At 44.0% G+C, this 12,105-nt stretch overlaps 2 protein-coding genes and 1 long non-coding RNA gene across 3 annotated transcripts; 1 reads left to right on the forward strand and 2 right to left on the reverse strand.

Annotated features, from left to right (window-relative positions):
- Window positions 1-1,638: 1,638 nt before the first annotated feature.
- LOC123402286 (tyrosine-sulfated glycopeptide receptor 1-like) lies at window positions 1,639-9,524 on the reverse strand. The gene is made up of 2 exons (XM_045096188.1): window positions 7,690-9,524; window positions 1,639-4,961 (listed from the first exon to the last, which is right to left on the reverse strand). The coding sequence occupies exons 1-2, from the start codon at window positions 9,183-9,185 to the stop codon at window positions 1,916-1,918; spliced, it is 4,542 nt and encodes a 1,513-aa protein (XP_044952123.1). The 5' UTR covers window positions 9,186-9,524; the 3' UTR covers window positions 1,639-1,915.
- On the forward strand, window positions 3,274-10,156 carry LOC123402287. The gene is made up of 5 exons (XR_006611252.1): window positions 3,274-3,348; window positions 3,442-3,530; window positions 3,664-3,782; window positions 4,019-4,084; window positions 9,546-10,156. It is a non-coding gene; the product is annotated as an uncharacterized LOC123402287 (long non-coding RNA).
- On the reverse strand, window positions 5,724-7,353 carry LOC123402285 (tyrosine-sulfated glycopeptide receptor 1-like). Its single transcript, XM_045096187.1, has 2 exons — window positions 7,274-7,353; window positions 5,724-7,178 (listed from the first exon to the last, which is right to left on the reverse strand). Exon 2 carries the CDS (start codon window positions 7,122-7,124, stop codon window positions 5,973-5,975), a length of 1,152 nt encoding a protein of 383 aa, XP_044952122.1. The 5' UTR covers window positions 7,125-7,178; window positions 7,274-7,353; the 3' UTR covers window positions 5,724-5,972.
- Window positions 10,157-12,105: the final 1,949 nt, after the last annotated feature.

Here is a 12,105-nt window from a genome sequence, read left to right on the forward strand (position 1 = left end):
CATCCAATCTTTCTGAATGATTTTGTTAATGATTTGCATGGTTATTCTTCATTCTGGATGCATGGCTATTCTTGGATTTGAGCCTTAAGCATGCAACAATGAGATATACTCCCTCCGTTTCTAAATATAAGACTTTTTAGAGATTTCATTATAGACATAGTTTAGAGTATATATTCATTCATTTTGCTTCATATGTAGTATGTAGTAGAATCTCTAAAATGTCTCATATTCAGGAACAGAGGGAGTAATTGCACTGTTTTGTGAGCCACTTAAACTGAAATCATTCGTCCATTTTATTCAAAAAGTTTATCCCAACACTTTGGATAACTACTGTACTTCTATTTCGACAATAAATTTTTTTTCCACTTGCATGTGTGAGTTTACCAATCGTGACCATGCAACTTGGAAGAATATCCATGTTTACTTATTACTCCCTCCGTTCCTAAATATAAGACCTTTTAGATATTGCACTATGAACTACATACGAATGTACATAGACATATTTTAAAACGTAGATTCACTCATTTTGCTCCGTATGTAGTCTCCTAGTGTAATCTCTAAAAGGTCTTATATTTTGAAACGGAGGGAGTATATTCTTTGAAAAAGTTAATGAGATTTACAAACTAAAAGTATTAATTGTTCGAACAATGTTGTTCTGTTATGGTTGTTTAGTTACTTGCAAAGTTGTTTGAGTGGTATTTTTTTCAATTGTCTATATATATATTTTTATTTTTTACCTGTGGCAACGCATGGGCATTTTTACTAGTAATTTTAAAAAGAGTTAGCGCACCCGTTCAAGATTTTTTTTTTAATATATTACTCCGTGTTGTGGAAATTGTAGTCGTTCAATCCGAGTTGAGAATTAACGGCCCTGAAGTCTGAAGAAAGCCAATCAGGAATTGCCATGCGCAGCCTTTTTAGGCCCAACCTTGAATTGCCAAGCCCAAAGCAAGAAAATATTCCTCTCCCCGCTCCCCCGACGACGACGAGTCCAGTTCAAAAGAAAAGGGGAAAAAAACTTCCGACGAGCCGCACCTCCAGCGCTCGTACCTCCTCTCCGCTCCTGCCACCGTACGGGAGCTGCCGCCGCTGCTTCACAGGATCCCAAGTGCCGTACAGGAAATTATCCCTCCGGCGCAATGCCGTCCTCGGGGAGCCGCCGTGGGGAACGCCACGGAGCGTTCTCGGCAGACCGCAGCAGCTTGGCGCGTTCAACCTGTTTGGCGAAATGCCAACACGGATATCGTTATATAGGGCAGCGAGCGTGGCCGTCGGGGGAGCTCGGTGAGTCGCATCGATCATGATGCAACGCAAGGTCCGTGGTTTTTTACCGCCTGGATCCTTCCACATGGTTGGCGCTTTTTTTTTTACCTCCATTCCTCTCTGTGCTACCAGTGGCTATGTGCTGTGCTGCGATGCTCAGCGAGTTGCTCACATTCCAAACATCGTAGCGGCATTGTGTTCTCAATCCGTTCAATTCCATGGTTGGACCAAAATTCAGTAGTATATGCCGATCCAACTCCCACACTGCTGGTTTCAAGTTTCAAGCGAATCCATTAATCTGAAGCAAACAGCTGAAAGCCTGAAACCATATAGTATCTGCACTTCAATGGAAAACAGTTTAATTTTTCACCGAGAAAACAAGGCAATAATATCGCTTGCTTTTTATTTTTCCCAAGCTTGTGAAGCTTGAGCATACATTATAATTTAAGAAGCATCCGAAATGAAGATGAACTTAGAAAGAACTCTCCTAGAACACACATGTAAAGTTCAAAATGCGAATCTGTTGGGCGCTGTAAAAAAAGGTAAGGCCAATCACAACTAGTGCTTCTAGCGAAGCTGGTAAAATTGCATCTATTCTCTGTAAAGTACAATACGACCTATCATATGGAATTTATGGGCTCTTGGCTGACTTTCATGTCTGCAGGTCAGCATCTATACTGGCCAGGCAGGAGACCACTTCCTTGCTAGTTGGCCTCCTGAATTGATCATGATCAAGACACCTGCAAGCAGTTTCAAGCACCTTCAGCATTTGCTCTTCATACCCTGTTCCCTGAAGTGTTGGATCCAGGATCTCAATCTGCTTGTCCTCAGACCTCATCTGTAGAACCCACGGGACAAGTTCTTTCGACGTAGACAGGACTGGAACAGGCCGCCTGCCTGTGAGAAGCTCAAGCAGGACTACCCCGAAACTGTAGATATCACCTCTTAACGTAGCAACCCATGCTTGCCCATACTCAGGGGGAATGTAACCCGTAGTGCCAACCAACTCAGTTGTGACATGTGTTTTATTGGGAAGGATCAATCTGGCTAGCCCGAAGTCTGCAACATAAGCTTTAAATGCTTTGTCCAGTAGGATGTTGCTGGATTTGATGTCACGATGGACAATATGAGGCTTGCAGACGTTATGGATATAGGAAAGGCCCAGGCTCGCTCCTTGTGCAATCTTGAGCCGAGTCGGCCAGTCAAGACAGGATTTGAGATAATCATCCCTGTTATGAAGCCAATCATCCAGGCTACCATTCTCCATGTAAGAATAAATGAGCAGCCTTGAGTTTCCCTGTGTGCAGTAACCCCAGAGTGGTACAAGATTTGCATGCTGTGCCATGGAGAGTGCATCAACCTCTGCTCTAAACTCTCTTTCCACCAGAAACATTTCACTGTTGAGCTTTTTGATTGCCAGCTTGGATCCATCAGGCAGCTCTGCCTTGTAGACTAATCCGTATCCTCCACATCCAATTATGTTCTCCTTGTCAAAGTTGTTCGTGGCTTTCACAATGTTCATGAATTTGAGCTTGTTTTCTTCTACTTTTCTTTGTGGCATCACCGTTACTGTTTGTTCTAAACTCGAGTAGAATGAAGTTTCCTCATTACCTCCGTTATTCTCCCTTTGACTTTTTTCTGTAAAACCCTTTATCCTGATTTCGACAAGGAGACGCCCCAGCAACAAAAGAAAAGCAATACCTCCAAAGAACACACCAAATGCAATTGCAAAAATGACCTTATTTCCTTGTTTTCTTGGAACTAGAGGTGTTGAACCTGGGCCACATTTGTGAGTGAGCATAGAGCCACAGAGATTTGGATTCCCATCGAAACTAGAATTTTGAAATGTATTAAACTGTCCTCCAAATGGAATAGGCCCTTCTAGGCCATTGTTTGAAATGTTGAATGCTGAAAGAAAGTGCAGGTTGCTCAATGCAGCTGGGATACCACCTGTGAGATTGTTGCTGGACAAGTCTAGCACCTGCAGTTTTGTGAGATTGCATATTGATTGTGGTATATGTCCTGTCAGGTGGTTGAAGCTGAAATTGACTGAAAGAAGGACTTTCAAATGACCGATATCGAGGGGTATCTCACCAGTGAATTTATTACTGCTTAGATCCACCACTTTAGGGAATGCTGTGGATATAAGGTATTGAAGTGATGAATCTTTATAAACAGGTAACTCGAAGACACTTGGATCGAGATGGGCTTCCGCCGTTTCTGACTTCAGCATATGCATATCCATCAGTGCTGTTGGAATTTCCCCGGTGAGGCTGTTGTTTCTTATGTCTAGATAGAAGAGGAAGTTTAGGTCGCTGATCCAGTCAGGTATCGGCCCAGTAAGTTGATTGTCATGTAAAAATAACACTTCCAAGTTTTTTATCTTTGATAACCAAACAGGTATTTTTCCCGACAATGAGCAGTCTCCCATACCAAGAACACGGAGATTCTGAAAACCATCAAGTGTCTCATCCTCTGGCATGAGCTCTCCTCTGAAATTTTCCCCGAGAAGCAGGGTGGTAAGGTTCTTGCAGTTCTTAAGGATCCGAAGTGTGTTTGTGATGTTTCTGAAAGAATTTTCAGCAAGTGATAGGAAGCTGAGGTACTTCAGATCGCAAATTCGTGGTGAAAGCTGCCCTTCTAACTGGTTGCCTGACAGCCGCAGTGCAGTTAAATTGCTGCAAGAGTATATACTTTCTGGAATTGTGCCAGTGAAGTTGTTGTCCATAAGGTCTAATGTTTTCAAATTTGGCAGGTTAGAGAAATCGACCTCGGGGAGCCCTCCACTGAATTTGTTGCTCGAGAGGACAATTACTACAAGGTTCGTGCAGTTGCTTAGAGCTGATGGTAGCTCCCCTGACAATTTGTTGTTGTCCAAATGGAACTCCTCCAATTTCTTGAGCTGTCCTATGGAATCTGGAATCTGGCCACTGAAGTTGTTCCCTCCAAGATCAAGTGTTACTAGATTTCTGAGCTTGGTTATGTGTGCACCATCAATAACTCCACTTAAATCATTGTTATGGAAAGACAGGTGTTCCAAGAAAGTAGCATTGAAGAGTTCATCTGGGACTTCTCCACTGCTGTTGTTGTACCCGGCCCTGAGCTCTCTCAGTTTGGAGCAATCACCAAGATGTTTGGGGATGTTGCCACTGAATTTGTTTAAACACAGATCTAGCACAGCGAAGGACGGTGAGCTGTTACAGAAATGACTTGGTATCTTCCCTGTAAAGCTATTATTGCTTGCGTTGAGTGCTATCAGATTCTCCATTGCTTTCCATGTGGTGGATGGAAACTGCCCTACAAATAAGTTGCTTGAGATGTTCAGTACCTGGAGAGGTGGGGCAGGGGTTGGAGATGCCAGCTCATGGAGTGCTCCATTGAGCTGGTTAAAGCTGACATCAAGGATCGTGATGCTGCTGGACGACACCAATTCCAGCGGCAGGCCACCGGACAACGAGTTGCACGACAGGTTGAGGTGCAAGAGGCTGGTGAGGTTGCCAAGGAACGGCGAGACGGACCCCTCGAGGCCTTGAGAAGCCAGTGAAACACCAGTGACCGTCCTATTGGGACTGCTGCAGGTGATCCCTTCCCAAGTGCAGCAGTCTGTATTGTTCCGCCACGACGCCGTGAGGTTGCCATCCCGCGAGAGCCCAGCAAGGAACTGGAGAAGGGAGGTCTTCTCATGCTCCCTGCAGGAACTGGCTGGAGAGGCCAAGGAGATCAGCAGCACGAGAGCAAGGCCAAGGGAAGGTATGTGCAATTCCTTGCTCTCTGTCTTGTTTGAAAACTGGACTGTCTGCATGGTTTTCTGGTGAAACTAGGATGAAAACCCGAGCTTGTGTTGTGCCCTGCCGGATAGGACATCAATGGTGGTCTAATCATGAAATACCACGAGGGGGAAGAAAGATCTTCTCCCATTATGTTTTGGTCCTTGCAGTCATAGTCCCCACAAAGAAAATAATGGCTGGTTCACACTCTAGCGTTTCACTCACGGCTTCCCGCTATAATCCATTGACAAGTCAATTTCCCAATCTTACTGAATACTGACCTCACAAAATATCGCTTTTGTAGGCATCCACTCATTCTTGACTCAATCTGTATATAATTATTACAGCATGCCATAATTTACTTGACCTGACATCACTTGTCTTACTGGCTTCGCTTCCCCGAACAAATCTCACCTTTCCTCACTACTAACCAAAAAATATCAGTTCTTGATGCATCCTTTTGTGAACAGGAAAAAGTGCGCGTTCGACAAAGAAACAGTTTGTGAAGATTTCGCAAAGACTCTACTTGCATAATGTTAATCTGTTATGCACGATGATTTTCTGACATTCTAAACATCGTAGTTGTATTGTGTTGTCATATCCATTCAATTCATGCGTGGACCAAACATCTGCAGACTGCAGGATCAATCAATCCAACTCAAACTCTGGTGGTTTGTAAATCAGTTCATCCGAAGCAAGCAGCTGATATCTGCACTTGAATACAAAACACTTTTACTGTTTCACTGTGAAAACAAGGCAATCATTGTACACGTTTATTCTTTTTTTACACTCTTGGGAGGCTTAACACGAATAATGCTCCAAGAAACACCCGAAAGGAAGATGAACTAAAAAAAGGCTTTTTCTAGAAAAGTAAATTAAGCTCAAAATGAACCTGTTGGGCGCTGCAAAACCCAACTGTAAGGTTAACCTATTGGCTAACTTTTATGTCTGAAGGTCAGCGTCTATACTGGCCAAGCAGGAGACCACTTCCATGATTGTTGGCCTCCTAAACTGATTATGGTCGACACACTTGCAAGCGGCTTCAAGCACCTTCAGCATTTGCTCTTCATACCCCGTTCCTTGAAGTGTTGAATCCAGGACCTCAATCTGCTTTCCCTCAGACCTCATCTGTAGAACCCATGGGACAAGTTCTTTTGTTGTAGACGAAACTGGAACAGGCCGCCTTCCTGTGAGCAGCTCAAGCAGGACTACCCCAAAACTGTATATATCACCTCTCAAGGTAGCAACCCACGCTTGCCCATACTCGGGGGGAATGTAACCCATAGTGCCAACCAACTCAGTTGTAACATGAGTTTTGTTGGGAAGGATCAATCTGGCTAGACCAAAATCTGCAACATAAGCTTTAAATTCTTTGTCTAGTAAGATGTTACTGGATTTGATGTCACGGTGAACAATTTGAGGCTTGCAGACATCGTGAATGCAAGAAAGGCCCAGGCTTGCTCCTTGTGCGATTTTGAGCCGTGTCGGCCAGTCGAGAAATGAGCTAGCATCATCATCCCTGTTATGGAGCCAATCATCAAGGCTTCCATTTTCCATGTAGGAATATATGAGGAGCCTTGAGTTTCCCTGGATGCAGTAACCCCATAGTGGCACAAGATTTTCATGCTGTGCCATGGAGAGAGCATCGACCTCTGCACTGAATTCTCTTTCCACCAGACACATTTCACCATTGAGCTTTTTGATTGCCAGCTTGGAGCCGTCATGTAGCTCTGCCTTGTAGACTAATCCATAGCCTCCACAACCAACGATGTTCTTCTCGTCAAAGTTGTTCGTAGCTTTCAAAATGTCAGTGAATCTGAGCTTGCATTCTTCTCCCTTGCATCTTGGCATCACCACCAATGTTTGTTCTGAAGTGGAGTTGAATGAGGTTGCCATATCTCCACTGTTGTTCTCCATGGCATTTTTGGCTGTTAAACCCTTGACCCTGATTGAGACAAGCAGACGAACCAGCAACAAAAGAATAGTAATGCCTCCAAAGAACACGCCAAATGCAATTGCAAACGCAGCCTTCTTATTTTGTTGTTCTGTGGAGACCTGAGGTGCTGAAGCGGAACCACATTTATGATGGAGCATTGATCCGCAGAGCTTTGGATTCCCACTGAAGCTGGAATTCTGAAATGTATTAAACTGGCCTCCAGATGGAATAGGCCCTTCTAGGTTATTGCTTGAAATGTTAAATTTTGAAAGGAAGTGCAGGCTGTTCAATGCAACTGGGATTGCACCTGTGAGATTGTTGTTGGACAAGTCTAGCACCAGCAGGTTTGTGAGATTGCATATTGATTGTGGGATGTGTCCTGTCAAGTCATTGAAGCTGAAATTAACTGAAAGGAGGGTTTTCAACTGACCGATCTCCAGGGGGATCTCACCAGTGAAACTATTGTTGCTTAGATCTAGCACTTTAGGGAAAGCAATGGGTACGCGGTATTGAAGTGAAGGGCGAGTATACACCGGAAGCTCAAAGACCCATGGGTCCAGATGGGATTCAGCCTTCTCTGACTTGAGCATTGGCATATCCACTAGTGCTGTTGGAATTTCTCCTGTAAGGTTGTTGTTTGATAGATCAAGATAGAAGAGACACCTTAGGGTTGCTATCCAGTCTGGTATTGGTCCACTGAGCTGATTGCCAGATAATACTAGCATCTTTAAATTTGCTAGCTTTGATATCCAAAGAGGTATTTTTCCAAACAAGGGGCATTCCCCGATGTCTAACACCTGAAGATTCTCAAAACCATCAAGTTTGTTATTCTCTGGCATGAGCTCTCCCATGAAATTCTGCCCAATGAGTAAGGTGGTAAGGTTCGTACAACTCTGAAGGATCCGAAGTGCATCTGTGATATTTCTGAAAGAATTTTTAGCAAGTGACAGGAAAGTGAGGTACTTCAGATCACCTATTCGTGGTGAAAGCTGCCCACCTAAGTTGTTGCCGGATAGCCGCAATGCAGCCAGATTGCTGCAAGAGTATATACCTTCTGGAATTGTGCCAGTGAAGTTGTTGTACAGAACGTCTAATGTTTTTAGATTGGTCAGCCTGGAGAAATTGACCTTCGTAAGGTTTCCACTGAAATGGTTGCTCTTGAGGTCAATTGTTATGAGATTTCTGCAGTTGCTCAGAGCTGATGGAAGCTCCCCTGACATGTTATTGTTGTCCAGATGTAACTCCTCCAATTTCTTTAGCTGGCCTATGGAATCTGGAATATTGCCACTGAAATTGTTCCCTCCAAGATCAAGAGTAGACAGATTTCTGAGGTTGATTATGTGTGAACCATCAAGTACTCCATGCAAATCATTGTTAGGAAAAGAGAGGCACTCCAATGAAGTAGCATTGAAGAGTTCCTCTGGAAGTGTTCCACTGAGGTTGTTGTACCCAGCCCTGAGCTCTCTCAGTTTGGAGCAATCACCAAGTCGTTGGGGGATGTTGCCACTGAATTTGTTTAAACACAGATCAAGCACAGCGAAGGACGGTGAGCTGTTACAGAAATAAGTTGGTATGCGCCCTGTAAAGCTGTTGTTACTGGCATTGAGTGCTCTCAGATTCTCCATTGCTTCCCATGTGGTGGATGGAAACTGTCCTGCAAATAAGTTGCTCGAGATGTTCAGTACCTGGAGAGGCCGGGCAGGGGTTGGAGATGGCAGCTTGTGGAGTGTTCCATTGAGCTGGTTAAAGCTGACATCAAGTATGGTGATGCTGCTGGACGACACCAATTTCAACGGTAGGCCACCGGAGAGCGAGTTGTGAGAGAGGTTAAGATACTGCAGCACGGGGAGGTTTCCAAGGGACTCCGAGATGTGCCCCTCAAGGCCTTTTGAAGCCAGCATGACATTGGTGACCATGCTATCTTGGCTGCAGGTGATCCCTCTCCACTTGCAGCAATCCATGCCATCCTGCCATGCGGCAGCGAGGCCTCCGTCCCGCGAGAGCGCGGCAAGGAACTGGCGAAGGGAGGCCTTCTCATGCTCCGTGCAGGAACTGGCCTGAGAGGCCAAGGAGATGAGCAACAGGAGAGCAAGGCCAAGGGAAGGTATGTGCAATTTCTTGCTCTGTGTCTTGTTTGAGAACTGGAGTGTCTGCATGGTTTGCTGGTGAAACCAGGACGGGAGCCAGAGCTTATGTTGTGCCCTGCCTGGATAAGACATGAATGGTACGGTGGTCTAATCATGAAATGCCACGAGAGGGAAATAAAGATGATGCTCCCACTATGCTTTGGTCCTTGCAGTCGTTGTCAGCACAAAGAAAAGAATGGGTGGTTCACACTGTATGACGTTACACTCACGGCTGCCTGCTATAATCCCACTGACAAAGTCATTTTCTCAATCTTACTGAATACTGACCGTACAAGATATTTGCTTTTGTAGACCCTAATAACTAATTCTTGATCCAGTATGTCTAGAACTGTTACTTGAAGCGACAATTTACTTGAGCTGACATGACCTGTCTTACCGGTTCTTGATACAGACAATCAAACATCAGTTGTTGATGCATCCTTTTGTGAACAGGAAAGAGAAGCCGGGCGGGCATCCCAGAAAGAAAAGAAACAGTTGGTGAAGAAGTGAAGATTTTGCAAAGATTCTACGGGCGAGATAACACGCCACGCCGGGATTGGAAGATGGTGCCGAAAGGCGGTCGCGATGGAGAGCAATCATGGTGGTCTCAGTCAGTTGTGTAGACAAAGGCCAAGTGGAGGGCCTAGGTGTAGGTGTAGGAGTAGGAAGGGAGGCGCAGTTTCCTGGCTTGATGCATGGCTTAATGGACGGGGTGGTTGATTGATCCGTGCGGTCTCCTTGTTGACCTGGGGGGCGTTTACTTGCCCTTGTCACGCTCACGCGTGCGTGCGAGCTTCGTCTGATGTTTACGTTTGCTTTCTTTTTCCAATCTCCCGGCTCCACTGGCGCACTATTATTGCGGACCATGGACTGTGACGCTTTGTGGCTGTCATCTGAAATCTCAAGCGGTTCAAGTAACTTTGGGGTAGCGTGTGAGGGCTGTCAATGGTGATGCTAAGTACAGTTTTGTATCTTCTACTCCTACTAGTAGAATGCCCATACGGTTGTTACGAGATTGTATAACAATATCGTTCTAGTTCTATTATTTTGTTTACTTTGTTTCATTTCTCTCTCTCTGTTGGCTTTATTTTTGTTGACCCGCATCTTATTTCACATACCCCACTAATAAGACAAAAGTCATTCTTCCTTCTCTTTTTATCTAAGTGCATACTGAGCTTATTTATTTACAAACATGGATTGAAGTTTCCTACCACGCATTGAATTAATATCTCTTCCCATTAAATTTTGAAAACTCATTCACAAACTCAGATGTCTTTCTTCCTCCATGGTGATCACCATGTTTAAGAAGATAAATTGTGAGGGTGATCTTCTTCTCTTTTTGGTTGGTCTTTATTCGTGCCTCCGGCTTGAGTGTATTCTTGTTTCCTACAAAGAGTGGTAACACATAAAAGGCACACATTAATATAAACAATAAAGAAACTTCAAAAAATAGATAATCAAGGAGAAAAATATAGCAATCACAACATGCTGCAACCAAAACTTAACAATGTGAACTAATGTGCAAACAAATTTCCCTCAGACTCCACATCAACAATTCGTGGGTCGGGTGAAGGGGCTGGAATAAATTTAATAATGTAAACAGAACATATACATGCTACGTAATATCAAGCAAAAGACTAAAACATAGCTTAGAAACAAAACATATTAGTGACCCTATGAATTTGCCCTATTAGCTTAGCTCTATGAATTTGCCGCTTCAATTTTTGAGTTCATATTTTTTATACCGATGATACTCCATGGGAAGATGATGGGTATATCACCATGATTGATTATAGTTTGATGGAAAGAGTAAGGAATGAAGTACTATAAAAGACACCAGCTTCACACAAAAACATCTCAGGTATTTCTATATATCAAAACAACATGCCATCGTATATGACAATGTACAGAAAATTCTAAGCATTAATGACTTCCAGTCTCAAGTATGAGTTAGAAGGTCTCTCTTCCCCTCTCTAGTCCTAAATGCATACACCAGAGTTAAACCAGCAAGTGAATACTCATTCTCATATTTACGCAGCTCAAAACTCGTACATGTGTGCATTCATGTTAATGCATATATTTTTCATCATCACTACGTACTGAGTTTGCAAACAAATGACAGCTTGCCAAGAGAAATGTAATTATCTTCTCGAAATAAAGATGACAACCATAAGGCAAGCATTAGCTTAAAATAATTCATATTATGTTCCAGTATACACCATCCATAATCCAAACTTTACATGCATACAAAATTTTAGTTGACTCGAATGAAGCCTCCAATATATATACTCCTGGTTCAAACCAAAACCGAGACCAATGCCAAGCATTGGTCCCGGTTCGGTTTGTCGGGGCATTGGTCCCGGTTCGGTTCACCTCATTAGTCCCGGTTCGGGGCAAAACCCGGGACTAAAGATCCAGCGACTGCCATGTGGCGTGCCGCGGATCATTAATCCCGGTTTGTGGCACGAACCGGGACTAAAGGGTAGGCTATTAGTCCCGGTTTTAGATAAAAACCGGGACTAAAGTGTTACCTATATAAACCCTCGCCCCTGCCCACCCTCTCCTCTGTTTTTGGGCGTTGAGGTGTGACCATGCATGCCATGCTCTTGCCACTCTAATTCATGAACATGAGGTGTTGGATGAAATGCCCGAGCCACCATATATGAGAGAAGAAGAATGTCTACTGTTGTTGTGGGGGTCGCTTCTCCTACTTCTCCTTGTGCTAGATATTTGTTATGCACTAGGGGAAGAAGGAGTAGCGACCATCACCGACGGTCGAAAAATCAGGTGAGGGAGTGCCCACCATATATGAGAGAAGAAGAATGTCGACTATTGTTGTGGGGGTCGCTTCTCCTTCTTCTCCTTGTGCTAGATATTTGTTATGCACTAGGGGAAGAAGGAGTAGCGACCATCATCGACGGTCGAAAAATCAGGTGAGGGAGTGTCCACCATATATGAGAGAAGAAGAATGCCGACTGTTGTTGCGGGGGTTGCTTCTCCTTCTTCTCCTTGT

The sequence above is a fragment of the Hordeum vulgare genome, chromosome 6H (genome assembly GCF_904849725.1).
Source record: "Hordeum vulgare subsp. vulgare chromosome 6H, MorexV3_pseudomolecules_assembly, whole genome shotgun sequence".
NCBI classification, from domain to species: domain Eukaryota; kingdom Viridiplantae; phylum Streptophyta; class Magnoliopsida; order Poales; family Poaceae; genus Hordeum; species Hordeum vulgare.

Bases quoted from the DNA above. Each gene is read 5' to 3' on its own strand.
- LOC123402286 (XM_045096188.1), bottom strand. From the start codon at position 9,185: ATGTCTTATCCAGGCAGGGCACAACATAAGCTCTGGCTCCCGTCCTGG. The intron at 4,962-7,689 runs GCTAGTATTATC...CTCTCCAGCCAG, and splicing joins AAGCTAGCAAATTTAAAGAT to TTCCTGCAGGGAGCATGAGA.
- LOC123402285 (XM_045096187.1), bottom strand. From the start codon at position 7,124: ATGCTCCATCATAAATGTGGTTCCGCTTCAGCACCTCAGGTCTCCACA.